Source organism: Bubalus kerabau, chromosome 4 (genome assembly GCF_029407905.1).
Source record: "Bubalus kerabau isolate K-KA32 ecotype Philippines breed swamp buffalo chromosome 4, PCC_UOA_SB_1v2, whole genome shotgun sequence".
Classification (NCBI taxonomy): Eukaryota; Metazoa; Chordata; class Mammalia; order Artiodactyla; family Bovidae; genus Bubalus; species Bubalus kerabau.
Window position 1 is genome coordinate 137,144,820 of NC_073627.1, and position 19,717 is coordinate 137,164,536.

Sequence of the window (19,717 nt, forward strand, 5' to 3'; positions counted from 1 at the left end):
CAGGGGAAGAGCGGGGAGGAGGTGACAGACGAGGGGCTGTATTCAGGTCCCCCAGGAATCTGGCATCTGGAAATCTTGAGTCAGAGCAGGAGACACACCCATGCAAGATGAGCCTGAGGCATAAAGGGAGAAGGAAGGAGTGGGTCACACAGCAAGAACACACCCCTGTACCCTTCACTCAGAACTGCTCCAGAGAACCAGAGGATGGGGAAAAAACACACACATGCCTCTTTTTATATAAAATTACATATTTAATTTGGTCACAAATTCATAAAATTGTATATTTCATAACAGTTTGATAGTTTTTATACTTTTTATAACATTCCACATTTGTCAAAATGTATAAAACTATATATAAAATTATAATATTTGTATATAACATCACATATTTAATTTAGTCACAGTCATAAAATTGCATATTTATATAAAATTGCAAAATGTTTATGTAACTGCCATGTAATTTGGTCACAAATTCATCCAATTGCTTATTTATATAAAATTATAAAATTTGTATATAACATTGCAGATTTAATTTGGCCACAAATTCTTTAAATTGCATGTTTATAGAAAATTGCAAAATTTGTATATAACACTGAATATTCAATTTGGTTCAAAATCATAAAATTGCACATTTACATAAAATTATTTGTATATGACATTGCATGTTTATTGATTTTTTTATATTTAATGAATTTTAATTATCCAATTTTTAGATGAGATATAGTATTATGGTTGTTTTTTTATTTTTTAATTTAAATTTATTTATTTTAATTAGAGGCTAATTACTTTACAATATTGTATTGGTTTTGCCATACATCAACATGAATCCACCACGGGTGTACACGTGGACATAACATATTAAAATTGGTCACAAATTCATTACTGAGGAGAAACCTGAACAGGCATCCAGTCTTCAAGTAAAACTTTAAATTGTCACATTTGCACTGGCATAAAGCAGTAATGCTTCCCGGATGGCTCAGCAGACAAAGAACTCGCCTGCAGTGCCGGAGACACAGGACACGCGGGTTCGATCCCTGGATCGGGAAAATCGCCTGGAGTAGGAAATGGCAACTCACTCCAGTATTCTTGCCTGGAGAATCGCATGGACAGAGGGGTCTGGCAGGCTTAGTTCACGGGGTCGCAAAGAGTCAGACACGACTGAGCGACTAAGCACCCACCGGGAAGCAACAAAGGAGTCAAGTTTCACGTTTCTTGAAGGTTCTCATTAGTAAAACACACAAGAAACGGGTACAAATGAATACACATGACAAATACTGACAAGGCTGATACTCTAGATGGGCACTCAAGGAAGTCTTCTGAGAAAGGGACAAGTGACCTGACACTTGACTATTTATTTTCTTAAACTGTTTTACAAATGCACATGCTTTTTGTAACATATAGGTGACAGTTTCAAATTTTATTGTATCTTATTTATTTTAGCTGTGCAGACTCTTCACTGCAGCACACAGGCTCCTCTAGCTGTGATGTGCAGGCTCTACAGCACATGGGCTCAGTTGCGGAGCACATGCTTAGTTGTGGTATGTGGGATCTCAGTTCCCCAACCAGAGACTGAACCCGGGCTCCTTGCATTGGGAGTGCAGAGTCTTAACCACTGAACCACCAGGGAAGTCCCAAGAATTCATTTCTATCTCCTTCTGGGGATGAAGGCAGAGTGTCCTGCACAGAAGGGACAGCAAAGACAGGAAACACCTGACTTCCAGGAAAGGGAGGGACATCAGGGCCAGAGGGATGTAGCACCAAGACCACGGGGGTCAGCCCTTCTCAAAACACAAGTGAACTCCACACACTGTATCCATTTGTACCTACATTTTAGGCAATTCCAGTTTTGACCACACCAGTCACATCAACCTTAGGGAAGACAACATACAAGCCTTGAGATGGACTAGACCAAAAACCTCCCTGAGAATTGCTTCTGCCATTAAATTATCCTGCAGTGATTGGAATACTACAGAGAAGGGTTTAGCAGAAGGTAAAAAAAAAAAAAATTTTTTAATTAAAAAAAAAAAAACCTAATATAGCAGGCATTTTAGGTCAGTTCTCACAGTATTTAAGAATCAGCATTTCTGTGTCTTTTCTGCAGAACATCAAAGCTTACAGAGGGGCTGAGATCCTTAATCAGCCAATTCAAACACAAAAAGGCAATTCTGGGCTCAGAGCACCAGTATCAAGGGGGGCCCATCTAGTGCGGAGCAAGCCAACACTGAACATAACCCAGGAGCCCGTCCATTCTTCCTCCCAAAAACTATGGCAGATCCCTGTCCTCTGTTCCTTGAGCCCAGATGCAATGAAGGTCACTGATAAGAGCAGACATGACACAGAAACTATCTGACACTCATATCTAACCCACGTCCCACCCTAACCTCCCAGATGAGCAGGAGGAAGCCCGGGGAATGACAGCCCAGTTCACGGTCACCAGACACAGCACGGGGGTGCCACTTCCCCTCCCTCTCTGCTCACTTGTTAACATCTCCCTAGGAAAAATACAAATATTCACCCAACTATAAAGTTGACAAGTTTAAAGCCTGGACCCTAAAGAAGTCGCCAGGCAATCCCAAAGTGGTCAAATTCCCCCAGCAGTGGGCTTGCTCTCCTTTATTGTTGTTGTTGTTTTGTAGGTTTTTGTTTGTTTGTTTTTGCCTCATGGCTCGTGGGATCTTACTTTTTTTTTTTGCCTCATGGCTTGTGGGATCTTACTTTCTGACCAGGGATTGAACTCAGGGCTCTCAGCACAGAGTCCTAACCACTGAACAGCTAGGGAATGCCCTCCTTTTGTATTTCTAATTGCTTTGGATTGCCAGTACTCAACCAGGTAGCCCACATAAACCTAGAAATTATATTTGCAAAATGTTTTTCTACACATATAAATATATGCACAAACATAAAAGTACCAAGACATACAAGATGTTTGCACTTTAATCATGTATATTACAAGTTACAGGGCCTCCCTGGTGGCTCAGTCGGTAAGGAGTCTGCCTGCAGTGCAGGAGACCTAGGTTCCATCCCTGGGTAGGGAAGATCCCCTGGAGAAGGAAACGGCAACCCACTGCAGTACTCTTGCCTGGAGAAACCCCATGGACAGAAGAGCCTGGTGGGCGACAGTCCATAGGGTCACAAAGAGTTGGACATGACTCAGTGACTAACACCTTCATTATAAGTTACATCATTAAATGCATACATACTAACATGAATGACAAATTTCAAACAAATACAAATAAAAATTAGAAGTCTATTAGGAGTGTGTCCTGAAATGAAAGATTGACATCCTCAAACAGTCAGGGCACAGCAGAGCCTGTCTCCCTTTCTTCATAAACATGTTAATACTTTCCTGAGTTCAGCAGGCGCTCTTGAATTGTCTCTTTTGTCAACCTTTGCCCCAGCATTTCCAAGGCATCCATCAGGGTGTTGACTGAGGTCCCCTGTCCCTTCTTGGTGACTGGCAGCATTTCACACAAGGCATCCGGAGAGACCCAGGCCTATTCTCTGGTCACAAGGATCTCATTTCATGTGAGGCCCAACTGCATCAAGAGCGAATCACAGAAATCACAAGGAAAAGATAGCTGCAAAGTCACTGAAGAATAGCTTCAGGCCTAGGTTGGGGGAAAGTCACAGAGACAGAGTTGGAACAGGCTTCCACAAAGGCCAAGGACCCTCAATTCGGGCCTAGACTTCAGGATGGGAACCTGAGGAGCTCCCCCTGCTGGTAAGCCTGCTGCTCTGCGCCCCTGACCTGCTTCCCAGCAGCAAACAAGCCACACAGGCACTGGGCATTGGACTTCGCCAGCACCCAGAGCAGTTGGGGACAGTCCAGGTCAGCAGAGAGTCCTGCCCCAAGCAGGGGATGAGGGCGCATCTGGAAGAGGAGACTGCTGTCACAGAGGGAGAAGGCATCTGTGAGAGGAGACAGAGGGTGGGACAGTGAGGGGCAACAGACCTCAGAGGAGGGCACCTGTCTTTCTCAGGAGGGTGGGGCACCTGCCTTTCTCAGGAGGGTGAGGCCCCCTGGCTGCCACCTCTGCACTGGGGACAAAGCAAAGGCCTGGAGGGAGGAAGGTCTCCGGCCTCACACCCCGCTCGGCCTCACTGCCTGACACTGCGGTACAGCTGGATGGGGACAGACTCTGAGCAAGAATTTAACCCTAAAATGGAGCAAACACCACCTGCCTCATGGACTGTGCTGCAGATTCAACGCTGTGTGTGTGAAATGCTGTGCACACCACCATCCACAGTACATAAGGAGGGCACCCGACACAAGTTTATATTCTCTAACAGTTACACTGAAAACATGAAACATAACAATACTACTTTTCATGAAATATGGTACTAACTCAAAGTATTCTAAAAAATTTCATTTCAATATGTAATATAGATAGCTAATGGGAAGTGGCTTTATAACACAGAGAGCTCAATCCGGTGCTCTGTGATAACCTAAGGGAGGTGGGATGGGGGCGTTGGAAGGAGGCTCAAGAGGGAGGGGATATATGTGTACCTATGGCTGGTTCATGTTGCTGTACAGCAGAAAGAAGCACAACATTGTGAAGCAATTATCCTCCAATTAAAAGTAAGTTAAGAATTTTTTTCACTGCAATATGTAGTGTTAGCTGCTCAGTTGTGTGTCTGACTCTTTGTGACTTCATGGACTGTAGCCTCTCAGGCTCCTCTGTCCATGAGATCCTCCAGGCAAGAATACTGGAGTGGGTTGCCATTCCCTTCTCCAGGGGATCTTCCTGACCCAGGGACTGAACCCTGTTCTCTTGCATTACAGGCGAATTCTTCACCATCTGAGCCACCAGGGAAGCCCCTCAACATGTAATCAATATACAAAAAAAAAACTGTTAACGAGACAAATTAGTCCTTTTTTCTACCAACTCCTTGAACTACAGTATCGAGTTATATACTACAGTTCATCAGATTTAGCCACAGTTCAGGCGCTCCTCAGGGCTTCCCAGGTGGCACCAGTGGTAAAGAACCTGCTTGCTAATGCAGGAGATGTAAGATATGGGTTCGATCCCTGGGTTGGAATGATCCCTGGAGGAGGGCATGGTAACCCACTCTAGTATTCTTGCCTGGAGAATCCCATGGACTAAGGAGCCTGACAGGCTACAGTCCATGGGGTTGCAAAGAGCCAGACATGATTAAAGAGACTTAGCATGCATGGACAGGGGCTCCACAGCCTCCCTGGGCCAGGAGGTGCCCTGCTGGACAGCACAACCTCTCGGATGTCTCAGAGTGGGTCAACCTGGCCCTGAGCAACCAGGGAGGAGAGAGGATGGTGGAGGAGGGAAGGACAGGGAGGTGTTAGGGGCCACTGTTAGAGGACAGAGGGGTGCAGGGTGGGAAAAAGAGGAGGGGGCAGGGAGGGAATTAGAGTCCCGATGGTTCAGGGACAAGCCATCCCCTCTCTGAGTTGCCCTAACCGCTATGGAGACAGAAATTAGGACACTGTCCCTCCTCCCTCTACTCCTGATCCCCTGCCCAGGAAAAAAACACTCACTTTCAGTGGCATCTGTTGGAACCAGCAGCCATCTTCTCCTCTGAGATCCTTCAGGTGCTGCTGGTTTCTGTAAAACACAATGGAGAGCAGCCTTGGTCTTAACCGGGGGTCCTAGGTTACAGAACTGAGCCTAGTAAACCTTGTTCTGAAATTCTGGCAGATGCAGCCGTAAGCAAAACAAAACCAATGCAGGATCTTTGAAGGGAGCGGACAGAAGAGTCATTATTTTATATACGATTGTATTCTTATAAAACTCTAATGGTTCAACAATAATACGTAAATGTGAGTGTGTGGATGGTGAATGTTAAAAATTATGACAATAAATTCTATAATGAATTATGAGTTGGATAAACTCATAAGGTTATAGAACATTGTAATACAAAGATACAGCCTCAACAAGAAATGAGCAATTTACCAAAGGAAAACACACATGGAGTTGAGGTATTATAAAACTCTTAACTTAAAATGCTAACTCTTTTCATAAGAAAGATATAGAATAGCTAAAAGATCTCAATTCCTCCTAGATTAATTTATAAATTAAGGTAAAACTCAAAAACCTCAAAACTATTAAAATGATATGACCCCAAATTGTAAACGTCTCTGTGTGTGTGTGTGTGTGTGTGTGTGTGTGTATGTATACATATATAATATACGTATGTTTAGTCACTCAGTCATGTCTGACTCTTTGCGACCCCATGGGCTGTAGCCTGCTGGGCTCCTCTGTCCATGGGGATTCTCCAGGCAAGAATACTGGAGTGGGTTGCCATGCCCTCCTCATACATATATATATATATATATGTAGACACACATACACATAGTGAAAATATTTCTATATGTTGACAAAGAAATTTTACTTCAAGTAGATTCAACTTAACAATACTTTTGAAATAAATGTGAAATTCCCACTATGATGAGGAATGGCTTAAAAGTATGTAACAGTCACATAGAAAATTATTATGTAGCTCTGACTCCATCACTGAGTCAGTCATGGGAGGAGTGATTACCCTTCGCCTGCCCTGTTCTAGACGAGGGATGTGGTGACAAGACAGATGAGAAGTAGCATCAGAGCTGCCAGTGGACCAGAACACGGGTTGGGGCTCCCTTCCCCTCCATGCCCTGGTCTCTCTCCAGAGCAGGGGGTGGGCTCCCTTCCCTCCATGCCCCGGTCTCCCTCCATCACCACCTGCCCAGAGAAGAGGAGACCTGACCCACTGCCTCTCCCTGTCTCTACCACAGTCCCAAGCAAGCAGAAGGGCCAGAGCCCCACACGCACCAACAGGCAGTCTGCTTGCTGCATCTCGGGACTGGGCATTGTTTTCTGCAGCTTCTTTTTCTGCCAAGGGACCAGAATGGAAAGTCAATCTCCATTGGTCAGCCTGTTGTTGTGTGCATGGTCCAGAGCCCCAGACCTTCCTGGGGGACATAAGTGCCAGAAAAGGGCCTTGAAAAAGCAAGGCACTGACCCAGGAGTCACAAACCCACAACCCCCTACAGCTTCTGAGGGGACACAGTAGGTTCTGCCTTCCCACCTACACCTGTGCTGTGCCCAAGTGGGCATAGACTCAGCACATCTGGGCTCTGCTGATGGCACCCAGACTCTGGTGTGATGCTAAGGGGAACTGAGCACCCCTGCCTGACACCCCCCACACCCCAGGGCTACAGAGTGAGGGTGTCTCAAACAGTAAGGACAGGGCCAGCGCTGCCAACCAGCCTTAGGACAGCTCTCAGCAGGCCAGTCTCCCTTCTACATTCAGCCTAGAGCCCCCAGGCCAGTTGAGAGACTCAGGGACAACAGCATAGGACACACCGGGGACCGTGTCCACCCTGGGCTTTGTTGTGATGCAGTTACTGAGGGTCTGAGGCCACCAGATGCTGGAGAAACCGATCACCTTGTGCCAGCACTCATTAAAGAGACCTAGAAGAGAAGAGACATCCACTGAGTGGTGGGGAGGGCGCTCTTGCCGCACCTCCCTTCCTAGGGACAGGGTGCAGGGTGGGGGCTCAGACACTGAACAAACAACCCCGGGCCTGTGACTGCAAGCGGGATATTCTGAATCTGGAGAACCCTCAGGGACGAGAAGAGAAGGGAGAAAATGAAGTAAAATGAAACCCATGTAAAATCTCTGTGCAGTGCTACTGAACCACCCTCTTCTCCTGCCTCCTCCCACCAGACTCGGCCAGGGGGAAGAGGGGACCGTCAGCTGAGTTGGGGGCCCAATGTGATCAGTTTTGTAGGACCAGGTGAGGTGGGAGGAGGAGGGGTTTCCTGGGGAACAAGATCAGAGACAAGCCAGGAGGAACAGGAGGATTGGGGAGATGGAGGAGGGAGCCAGCACCTCCTCCTTCCCTTCTAGAACCTCACCTGTAAAGTAGCACCATACACATCCGATTAGGACAGCGGCAATTACAGATACAATTTTAATCACCAGCCTTGAAGGGCCTGATGAGGGAGAGGGAGTGATGGGTAGTCTCTGGCTCATGGTTGCTAGCTCTCCAGGAACTGGGGCCTCCCCATGGGGCAGAGTACTTGATTCTTGGTCCACACACTTGATGTTGCTCCAGGGGGTACATTTCATGACCATGACCTTCCCATCAGGGCACCTGGGTACAGACACAGGGGGACCCATCAGGGACAGCTGGCTGGATGAGGAGAAAGAGGGGGCAGCCTCCCGTCCTGGGTCCCCTGACAAGACAGTGGAGGGGAGACAGGCTCTTGCTGTCTGCAGGGGAGGGTCCCCTCACTCCCCATCCCTGGGCGGGAGAACGATCCAGGATTGTGTACTGCGGCTCCCGGGCTCCTACTGAGTGTTCAGAGCTGTCCTTCAGGAGCTGGGCTTCCTCTGCAAGGCCTGCCTGGCTTCCCTGGGCTCCATGGGAAGCTCTGTGGGGGGTGGGGAGGGGGGGGCCTCATCCAGGTCAAGGGTCACAAGTTTGACTCATCCTCCAGTTAAATTGGAATATAAGGCCCTCTCATCCACCTGTTGACTCTTCCTACCAATCTCAGCCAACACTGGAGCATCAGAGGATAGTGAATTACTATTGGCCACCGAGTCCCCAAATAGGAAAGATTCAGGTGCTACTGGGGAACAAGGGGCTGGGTGTGAGGCCTGTCGAGTTGGCTCCGGTTTTATAGGAACCTTGAAGGAGCGCACTCGTGGTCTCCTCATGACTTCTGTCTGCTGTCAGCACTTCGGTCTTTCTAGGCCCCTCCCGAGGAGACGTGGGAAGGGGCCACTGGGAAAGCCGTGCAGGACAAACAGTGGTGGTAGGGAGCACTGCTGCAGGCTCAGGAGACCCCACAGGCACAAGGGAGCTCTGGGAGGTGGGAGGGGCTTCACGGAAGCAGGAGAGAGAAATGGGTACAAGGAAACTCGGGTCTCCTGTGGGTTGGAAGCCCCCCTAGGCTCCTGTGTCTCACCCGGTGCTGCATTTTTGACAGAATTCAGGTGCATCTTCTCCACGGAAAGTGCCAGGTTTGCACTGACACTCAGTGTCCTTGGTCGGGGTGCAGCCATTTTTTTCTTCTTCTCCTAGAGACCAAAGATAAGGTTTTGAGGGTGTGTTTCCCTCGTATGTCTCTCAACCCTTCTTCACCACCCAGATCTCCATCCACTCAGTTCAAGAAGTAATTCGGAGGGCTTGCTGGGTGGTCCAGTGGTTAAGAATCCGCCTGTCAAAGCAGGGGACACAGGTTCCATCCCTGGTCTGGGAAGACCCCACATGTTGCGGGGCAGCTAAGCCCGTGTGCCACAACTACTGATCCTGTGCTCTAGGGCCTGTGCACCACGATGAGAAGCAACAAGGAGCAGCCCCCCTCACCACAACTAGAGAAAGCCCTTGTTCCGCAACAAAGACCCAGAACAGCCAAAAATAAATGAATTAATCTTTTTTTTTCTTAAATAATTTTGGGGTCATTTTCTGTGGCAACACACATACACCATCCATAGAACAGCCACTCTTCACGTGTCACCAACAGAGGCATACAAAAGGCACTGTGCATCATTACAGATTGCATCAGGGTTAGGAAGCAAAATGTTTTAGATCACAAATGAGGAGCAAGAAGTGGGCTGGAGTGAGGTGTAATCTGAGACGCTGTGGATGGAGAGGAACCCTTGGGTGATGTCCCAACGGGTGATGCCTGCTGGAGAGGCAGAGGGACCTCAGGTCATGAAGGCTGAGAGAGGCTGAGACCCCAGAGCAGAGGGCATGACGCACTCAGGAGCCTGGCCCAGGATCAGACACATCACACAGCTCAAACCCAGCCCTGCCCCACTCCCCCAGGCCTTCTGCACTGCTACCATCCAGCCCCCTCCACCAGGGGACACGTTATTCTCCTCTTTCCAGCTGATGTTCTGAAAGACTTCCCTACCAGTTGGCATGCGTTATGCAAATAACTTCTGTTTTCATTATTCTACTGACCTAAGACAGGGTGAAGACTTAGCTGGGCTGGAAATCAGGTCTCTGACTCCTCGTCCCATTTAAATCCCATCTCATCACCCAGCACTCTAACTGCAGGCATGCGGGACCACAGGCTCTGTACCTGATTTGCAAGTCGTGCAAGGTAAGCAAGAAGGGAGGGTGTTTGAATGACTGGTGTAGTCTATCCCATCGGTGCATGGGGCACAACCTCCAATGGCTTCTTCCATATAGAATCCTGGGAAGGAAGGGAAAAGCTGGTGAGAAAATCCCCGCAGGATTCCCTGAGGCTGGCCGTGTGGCTGCGGAGGCCTCTTTTGGCCATCTGTGGAATCCACAAGGGGAACTCTCCTCAACCGGGGCTCTCATCTTTTGATTCTTCATCTACCACATACCCTAGACCAGCACTGCCAACAGAAATATATTACAAGCCACACATCCAAGTCACACTCATAGCTGGCACATTAAACAGTAAAAAGAAAGGTCAGGGGCTTCCCTGGTGGCTCAGTGGTAAAGAATCTGCCTGCCTATGCAGAATACATGGGCTCGATCCCTGGTCTGGGAAGATCCCACTTGCTGCAGAGCAGCTAAGCCCACGTGTCACAAATACTGAGCCTGCACTCTACAGCTCGGGAGCCACAACCACTGAGCACACAGGCTGCAACTACTGCAGCCCGTGCACCCGAGAGCCTGTGCTCTGCAACAGGAGAAGCCCCCCAGGGAGAAGCTCAAGTACCGCAACTGGAGAGCAGGCCCCACTCTCCACAACTAGAGAGAGCCCGTGCAGCAACAAAGCCTCAGCACAGCCAAAAATAAATACACAGACATGAAGACAAGGGTTGGAGACCAGTCTTAGAATCTACCTGGTGGACATAAGTTCTGCTGGGGGCTCCGTTCCAGTGGGGCTGATGACTGCTGGTGAATTTCATCCTTCCTTACAGACATGGCTGAAGCAGGTTTGACCTATGGAGACAAAGCAGGGACAGGCATGAGTGGCTTCCACACTCTCACCCCTTCTAGGATCCACCCCCCATTTCCTTGACCACTACCTGCAAATGAAACAGAACTGGGACCTTTCTTCCCAGCTCTGAACTCTCATTCATATTTGTTCTTTGGCCTTTTGTGCCAGCAAGTAACGTACATTTAATTTTCCCCTGTATTCCTTCCTCTTAAAATATGTTTATTCCAGAAAGTATGTGCTCAGATATGTCCAACTCTTTGCAACCCCATGGACTGTAGCCCATCAGGCTCCTCTGTCCATGGGATTCTCCCAGCAGGAATTTTGGAGTGAGCTGCCATTTCCTCCTCCAGGGGATCTTCCCGACCCAGGGATCAAACTTCAGTCTCTTGCATCTCCTGTGTTGTCAGGCTGGTTCTTTACCACTAGCACCACCTGGGAAGCCCAGAAAGTATGGGCAAGGAAAATTTTTTTTATAAGAATACAGAAACCATAGAGATCCCCTTGATTAGAGAAAACATCCATTATTTTGTGTCTTGACTTCTATTTGACCATATGTGTGAATACTCTCAGGCTCTCTCTTTCTTTCTCACATGTGCGTGCACACACACACACACACACATTTTCACAAATGAGGGTTCTGTCATGCATACAATTTTTCATAATCAGGATATAGAATCACATACTGAGTAATGGATTTGTGGCTTTAATCCAACAAGCGGTCCCCAAAAGGAAGCTGTCAGTGTTCCACAAAATACCAGAATCACATGGAGAAAGAAGAAATAGCAATACAGGGCTTTTAGCCAAGTCTCTGTGCTAAAACAGAGAAGGCAATGGCACCCCACTCCAGTACTCCTGCCTGGAAAATCCCATGGATGGAGGAGCCTGGTGGGCTGCAGTCCATGGGGTCGCTAACAGTCAGACACGACTGAGCGACTTCACTTTCACTTTTCGCTTTCATGCATTGGAGAAGGAAATGGCAACCCATTCCAGTGTTCTTGCCTGGAGAACCCTAGGGACCGGGGAGCCTGATGGGCTGCCGTCTATGGGGTCGCACAGAGTCGGACACGACTGAAGCGACTTAGCAGCAGCAGTTAGCAGCTGTGCTAAAAATGACACAATGGGGCCAGTCTGAAATCACTGGAGCCTGAGGCTTCCACCAGGATTAATGTGTTGATGATAGTGTTCTGATGTTCAGGATTGTATTGTCATTTGGGGGAAGACTGTCCTCATTTGTGGGAAATATATATTCAAGTGTCCAGTCATGGGATCTGTCATGTTAGCAGCTATGTTTCAGATGATACAGGAAACAAAGGGTTTTGTATAGTTTTGTAACTTAATCTGGGAGTGATTTAAAGTAGAAAGTGACATGAAGAGGAAAAAAAAGAAAGAAAAACAAAGTTGAAGTGGAAACAGCTTATGTTGAGCCCAGTTCAACTGCCTGGATCTAAACAAGATAAAATGCCACCTGTTAAGTATTTGGGGACAGCTAAGCTCATATGTGTCCCCTAATCATCCCTTCCCCAGTCTGGGCCTCCTCCGAGTCACCCCAAATTGGTGGACTCTCCTTTCCCGGCCCTCACAATCCTATGCCTTCCTTTCTTCCCTGGTTCTCCTCTCACAGACTCTCTCCCTCATTGTTTTGTTACGAACAGTTTCAAACATCCAACAAAGTTCTAAGATTCATTCACTAAACTCTTACATGCTCAGCACCTAAGTTCTGTAACTTAGGTGTATCACATATTTCTTTCTCTATCCATCCCCCTCTGGCCATTCTAAGTGTCTTATTTTTATGATGAAATTCATATCTGCAACTCTTAATACATCGACATTATGTCAGTAACTCGAGCTCAATATTTCTTTACAGTTTACTTCAATGTTAAGATTTCCAAAGAAAGACATGCACAATCTTAAGGGTACCATTCAAAGAGTTTTCTTTTTTTCTTTTTTTTTTTTTTTTTTAATGCATACACTTGGGAAATCCAAACCCTCTATCTAGATCATGGAAATTAGCTTGCTTCAACACATTCCCTCATGCCCCTTCCTCAGTTATCCTAGTCTCTAATGTGACTCCAAGAGGGAGTGGCCTTCATCATATGGAGGAAGGTCCTTTCTACCCTGATAAAATGAGACTTTTTTCTGACAGTAAAGAATCTGCCTGCAATGCAGGAGACCCAGGTTCAATCCCTGCGTCAGGAAGATGCCCTGGAGAAGGGAATGGCAATCCACTCCAGTATTCTTGCCTAGAGAATTCCATGGACAGAGGAGCCTGGCAGGCTACAGTCCATGGGGTTGCAAATTGTTGGGACACGATTGAGCAACTAACACTTTCCCCTTTTCATTACAGGGGGTTAAGTGTCAGTTCAAATTCTTTTTCTGCATCTGTTAAGCTGTTCATACAGCTTTTCTCCTTTACACTGGTTTGTGTGTGTGTGTTTTAAATTTTTAATTAGAGGATAGTTACTTTATGTGATGGTTTCTGCCATAGTTTTTAAAGATCTAGAATTTAGTTAACTATTTGCTTTGTAAAGGAATTTTGCCTCTGTTTTTAGGAAGGGTATTTAAAAGTATTTTTTCTTCTTTTCAAATGTTTCTGTTAGGTTTAGGTATTAGGGTTATGTTGGCCTTAGAAGAACTAGTGAAGAACTCCTGTTGTCCGAAAGAATTTGTGTAAAGATTTTTGTTAGCTCTTTTATTGTCTGAATTTTTGTGCCCTCCCCTATGTCCTAACCTGGGGTCTCCTGGTTATCCACTCCCAGTCTCAGCAATCTCATGGATCCTTGAAACACTCTACTGGAATGGAAGAATCAAAACTATGACACTATGGTGCCCCATCTTTACTTCTTAGACTGGGAAAGTGTTAAAGTTCAGTGTGCAAGTGCCTGCGTGCGTTAGTCGCTCAGTGTCTCCGACTCTTTGCAATCCCATGGACTGTAGCCCGCCAGGCTTCTCTGTCTGTGGAATTCTCCAGGCAAGAGTACTGGAGTGGATTGCCATTCCCTTCTCCATAGGAACTTCCCAACCCAGGGATCGAACCCTGGTCTCCTGCATCACAGGCAGATCCTTTACTGTTTGAGCTCAGTGTGCAAGGGTGCAGGGAAATAGGGCACCGTTGTGGATTCCTGGTGTGACTTAAAATGGTCCAGTCTTCTTTGGGAGAACAGTTTGTCATTATCTAGGCAAAAGTGTAAAATCATCTAATCCACTGACCCAGCAATTCCACTTCTAAGGAGTTACCCAACAGACAATGCACATGGCTACACTGGATACTTGACATGGCACCCAGACCCATTCATCAAGTAGTGTTCAACATGAGTCCTACCTATTACAAACCGATACTTTAAAAACGAATTCTAGACTTCTTGTGAATACAAAATGCTATTTCTTTCCAGATTTTTGGTACTAATTTGTTCAATGAAAGATGCATATTTTCACGATTTCTGTAACTTTGTTAGACCCTTAATTTTTTTTTTCCTTTGACCCTCTAAGCAGCTTTGAAAAGAGCCTCAAACAATGCAAGAAAGCGGTGCCAAGTGTGCACATTTTTCCCCATGGTGAGTTTCTTAAAAATGCACACTCAGGGACGGGAAAGCCTGGTGGGCTGCCGTCTATGGGGTCGCACAGAGTTGGACAGGAGTGAAGCGACTTAGCAGCAGCAGCAGCAGCAGCGCTGAACCACACCCAGAGCCTCCAACTCCCCTCTGAAAGAAAGTGGTGAGAATCTGACCCAAGCTGAGTTGATTGGTGGTTTCTATTCATAAAGTGTAAGGAGCTGGAAGCAATTTTGAAGTTGTTCTCCTTTCAGAGAAAAGGAAATGTTAAAGGTGCTTAAGGCAAGTGGAGGGGGGAAGATGGAGCCTACACTTAATGATTTACAAAGGACAGGTTTTAGAAGATACATGCAGTGCAAAATAGCAAAAGAGAGAGAAAAGAGTGAGGAGGGTCGGCAGAGGGAAAAGGGAAGGGAAAGGAAAGAAATGACGATCTGATGCTCGCTGGGCCTGGAGCCAATCCAGAGGTCAGGTTCTCCAAGGAGCCAGATCTTCCAGGCAGCAAGTAGACGCCAGGGATCCGTACTCTAGCGCCCCCCACCAACACGCCGCGTATTGGACTTGGCCGGGCGGGTCCTGCCAGGATTTGCCCAGCCAGGCGCGCCCGGGCCTTTTCCGGGCCACCAAGAGCGCCTTTTGGAGCCAGGACTCGCGGCGGGAACTCACCAACAGCAAGACACCCAAGACGGTGAAGATGAGAGCCCAGGGGCCCCGGAGTCGAGGCCTGGGGCCCTGGGTGCACCCTGCCCGGGAGCTCGAGGCGGCCGCTGCCCTCTGTCCCCGCTGCACGGTGCGGTCGGGGAGCGTTCGCTGTCCAGGTTGCCGCGGGGTGACAGCCTCCAGAGCCATCAGAAATGAAAGTGTGTTTCGTGGGGCGCGAGATTACCCCTGCGAGCTGCGCGGAGGGGAGCTCTGCTGTTTAATCTGAGCGTGCCTCTACTTTTATACCACCCCGCCCTGGGATCGCGTCACCCGCGGTAGCGAATGAGCCAGTGCTTGCTTCCAACCAATCACGCGTGGCTCAGGAGAGGAGCCCGGGCTTTACCAAAAGGGGCATTTCCGCCAGCGAACAGCATGTGACCCGGTTTTTCATTCAGCGCCAGGCAGGTCCGTGCCTTTGGGAGGCGGGGGCAGGGCACCTCCCACGTGCCGGAGAGACTCAGAATCTGCGTTCCAGCCAGGTCCCAATGCCCCACGGGTTGAAAAAAGGAATGAACCACCTGTCTTCTAACTACTGCCTTCTGCCCACTCCCAGCTTCTGCTCCTCCCCGCCCCGCCCTTCATTGACCAGGGCCCCAAGGAGGCCAGAGAACATGGACAGCCAAGAAGGAGATCCAAGAGGTGCCCTGTACTGTACTGTAGGGGAGTGATGGGTCAACTAAGAAATCTTGAATTGTTAGAAAAATGAGTAGGTTGCCAGACTCACTTGCACTTTCTGAGATTTAAGTACTTAGGAAATGAGACAGACCTGGTGAACCTTTTTGCCCTGGGCCTATCTCATATAAATAGTGTTAATAATCACTTTACTACAGAATTATAAGTAAGTATTTATTTAAAGGCAAAGAATTGTTGTTTAGTTGCTAAGTCATGGCCAACTCTTTTGCGAGCCCATGGACTGTGGCCCGCCAGGCTCCTCTGTCCATGGGATTTCCCATGTAAGAATACTGGAGTGGGTTGCCATTCACTTCTCCAGGGGATCTTCCCGACCCAAGGATGGAACTCAAGTCTCCTGCGTTGGCAGGTGGATTCTTTACCACTGAGTCACCAGGGAAGCCCCCAAAGGCAAAGGATACACACCATATTTTCCTGTTGTGAACTCTACTTTTCAAAGATCTGAAGTATCATTAACATGGTTTATAAGTTTACTTTTGTCACTTTTATTTTATAAACCTGAAGTTCTACCCAACAGAACATTTTGGAGTCTGGTGAATAACTCCCCGCCCCAATATAAGTGGCATCCAGGAGAAAGAAGGTGGCCTGGCTGTGACTATGTAGTTGAAACACTTTATTTGCAGATGAATACATCCACCAAGTCCTATTTTATGTTAACAACTCTGAATGTCTCTGATTTCACAAACTGGGCTCACCATTCACATTGAGGCAATGCAGCACTTCCTATCATCAGGCTCAGGGAAGGGTCCAGGTCACCCTGGACTGTCCCATCTCCCTAGTTTGCCAGGATCAACAAGTTACCAAATCAGGATTTCCCTGGTGCTTCAGTGGTTAATAATCTGCCTTCCAATGCAGGGATCTCCAGTTTGACCCCTGATGCTGCTAAGTCGCTTCAGTCGTGTCCAACTCTGTGCGACCCCATAGATGGCAGCCCACTAGGCTCCCCCGTCCCTTGGATTCTCCAGGCAAGAACACTGGAGTGGGTTGCCATTTCCTTCTCCAGTGCATGAAAGTGAAAACTGAAAGTGAAGTCGCTCAGTCGTGTCCAACTCTTTGCGACCCCATGGACTGCAGCCTACCAGGCTCCTCCGTCCATGGGATTTTCTAGGCAAGAGTACTGGAGCGGGGTGCCATCGCCTTCCCCGAAAATCCCACATGCCTCAAGCTACTGAGCTGGCACACCCCCAACTACTGAGTCCTGCCCTCCACAACTAGAGAGTGCATGCACTACAAGGAAAGAAACCCACAGGATGGAAGGAAGATCCCCCCTGCTGAAACAAAGACCCAAGGCAGACAAATCAATAAATACTGGCATTTAAATAAAATCTATTTTTAAAAAGGTAGCATACTGCCTTTGACGGTACCTAAAAAGGTAGCATTCACTCCTCAGGGTTCCCAGTATCTTCTTCTACTCTTCCTCTCACCTCCCAGAGGGTCTCTGATATGTATGAGCTCTTCCCATGGACTCCATACTGCTGTTCCCGAGCCCAAGTCTGTCCCCCATACTTCACTGGTGCTGGGCTCTCTATCCTACGAGGGTGTGAGTACTTACGACAGCAAGGCAAGTACAAATAGTTTGCTTTTTAAAAAAAGGTTCCATCAAAGTCTGTTACAGCACCTTTCAGATTTAGTCATGCAACATAAAAGAGAAAGGAACCCTTATTATGAAAACCTCTTCCACTGAAAGGAATAATCTACTCACAGGTGAGCCTGGTTCCAAAAGGAGTTAAATCCCTCTCTGCCTTTGCTTTCTGGACAGGAAGCACCACAGGCCTGCTTCCTGTCAGAATGTCGCAGACTGGAAACAAGGGTATTTGTCTTGGGCTGCTGGGCAGCCCTGGGAGGTGTTCTCAAAGTTGACCCCCTCAGAAGCCTGGTGGGGGCCCAGGGTGGGGAAGAGCTTTTGTATGTGTTGTCTGTCACAGCAGTGCCCCCCGCCAGACCCTGTATTGGATTGTTTCTTTCTTTTTTTTAATTGTGGACCAGAATACCAACATGTCCACTAAGAGCTCTGAGTTCTGATCATCCAGAGTCAATAAATCCCTGTGTGACTTGAGGAAAGTTTGGGGTTTTGTTTGGAAAAATTTTTTTAATTAATTAATTTATTTCTGGCTGTGCCAGGTCTTCATTGCTGCGCACTGGCTGTTCTCTAGTTGAGGAGAGCAGGGGCTACTCTCCGGTCCTGGTGGGCAGGCTTCTTATTGCCGAGGCTTCTCTTGTTGTGGAGTACAGGCTCTAGAGCGCAGGCTTCAGAAGTTGTGGTGCAGAAGCTTAGTTGCCTCAAAGCATATGGAATCTTCTCGGAGCAGGGATCGAATCCCTGTCCCTGCTTTGCCAAGCAGACTCTTAACCCCTGGACCACCAGGGAAGTCGGAGAAAGATTTTTGTTTGTTTCATTTTATTTTTTGGCTGCCTTATGGCATGTGGGAACTTAGCTCCATGAACAGGGAGCAAACTTGTGCCCCTGCAGTGGAAGCACAGAGTCCTAACCACTGGACACCGGGGAATCCCCGTGTTTTGTTTTTAATTTAAAAATTAAAAAAAAAAAATGTACACTTTGTCCCCTGACCCCTGAGGCCTGAGGCAGGTCTTTTGGTAACAGTCCAACTAGGGGAGAGGGGAGTCTAAGCTGGTCCTGGGGAGGGGAGCTGCCAGAGAGAACCCAAGGCAGATTGGATGCAACTGATGACTCGGGCGGGTGGAGGTCCTGTGAACCCCCAGCCTCATCACCTACCATGACACTGAGAACCAAGAGGAAGCAAGAGACATTTTAACCAGCCCCCCAAAACCCTCCCCTGTCCCTGTGCTAAAGCCTGCAGTCATGCACTCTCTTGAGTCGGTTAACTCTCAGTTTACATCCAGTCCTTTTTCCTTTTCTTTTTGCCTTTTGATCCTCTTCACCCATTTCTCCCACCCCACCCTGCTGCCTCCTACTTCTGGCAGCTATCAATTTGTTCCCTGTATCTCTGAGCTTGATTTTTCTTTAAGATTTCACATATAATAGAGATTATATTGTAGTTGCTTTCTCTGTCCTGTTTATTTCACTTAGCATAATGCCCTCAAGGCCCATCCATGTTGTCACAGATGTGTCTTCTTCAATGTCCTCTTTTCAATATGCATATCTTTCACCTCCTTGGTTAAATCTATTCCTAGAAATTTTATTCTTTTTGATGCAACTGTAAATGACATTATTTCCTTAATTTCTCTTTCTGCTGGTTTATTATTAACATAAAGAAATACAATAGGTTTTTTCATGCTGATTTTGTATCCTGTAGCTTTATTGAATTCATTTATTCTAAGAGTTTTTGATGGAGTCTTGAGGGTTTTCTATATATAATATCATGTATCTGAGAATAGTGACAGTTTTACTTCTTGGTTTCCTATTTGGATGCCTCTTTTCCTTGCCTAATTCCTCTGGCTAGGACTTGCAGTACTATGTGGATAAAAGTTGTCAGTGGGGCATCCTTGTCTTTTTCCTGATCTTAGGGGAAAAGTTTTCAGATTTCCTGTGAATTATGCCACTCAGAGCACTTCCAGATAAGGAAGACACCTCTAGATCAGCAAAGGGTACTTCTTATTGCCCTTTTGTTACAATCAAAAAATGTCAAACAAGATTCAAATACCACTAGGCTTCTCTCAGAGCTCTCTTGTGAAGGAGTTATGCTTTCAAAAGCCCAGTCACATGTGGGATCCTCCCCTTTTGAGGAAGGACACAAGAAGACACCAGAATGCATGCGCTTTGGAGGGAGAAGTCATTGTAACCGCCATTACTCTTTCTCCTGGGGAAGTTGAGAATGGTATGGGTGACGTCATGTGTCACCCCATCACCTTTTTGGGGCATCTTTTCATGGGCGATTTTTCCCTGTCCTTAGCTGCAGTCAAGAGCCA

At 47.3% G+C, this 19,717-nt stretch overlaps 1 protein-coding gene and 1 long non-coding RNA gene across 3 annotated transcripts in view; both read right to left on the reverse strand.

Moving 5' to 3' along the window:
* Nucleotides 1–243: 243 nt before the first annotated feature.
* Nucleotides 244–6,060, reverse strand: LOC129650354 (uncharacterized). Its single transcript, XR_008713727.1, has 2 exons — nt 5,513–6,060; nt 244–3,909 (listed from the first exon to the last, which is right to left on the reverse strand). It is a non-coding gene; the product is annotated as an uncharacterized LOC129650354 (long non-coding RNA).
* Nucleotides 6,061–6,333: 273 nt separating this feature from the next.
* The window catches only part of LOC129650355 (tumor necrosis factor receptor superfamily member 10C-like), a 31,591-nt gene continuing 18,207 nt past the window's right edge, over nt 6,334–19,717 (reverse strand). The window contains exons 1-6 of one of the 2 annotated variants that reach the window (XM_055578736.1): nt 15,104–15,371; nt 10,792–10,891; nt 10,053–10,166; nt 8,931–9,042; nt 7,875–8,113; nt 6,334–7,427 (exon numbers count right to left, since the gene is read on the reverse strand). In XM_055578736.1, the coding sequence (XP_055434711.1) occupies nt 7,237–7,427; nt 7,875–8,113; nt 8,931–9,042; nt 10,053–10,166; nt 10,792–10,891; nt 15,104–15,286 (939 nt within the window). In that variant the 5' untranslated portion in view covers nt 15,287–15,371 and the 3' untranslated portion in view covers nt 6,334–7,236. Of the gene's footprint in view, nt 7,428–7,874; nt 8,114–8,930; nt 9,043–10,052; nt 10,167–10,791; nt 10,892–15,103; nt 15,372–19,717 lie in introns of those variants that run through there. The other variant, XM_055578738.1, reaches the window with a different exon arrangement.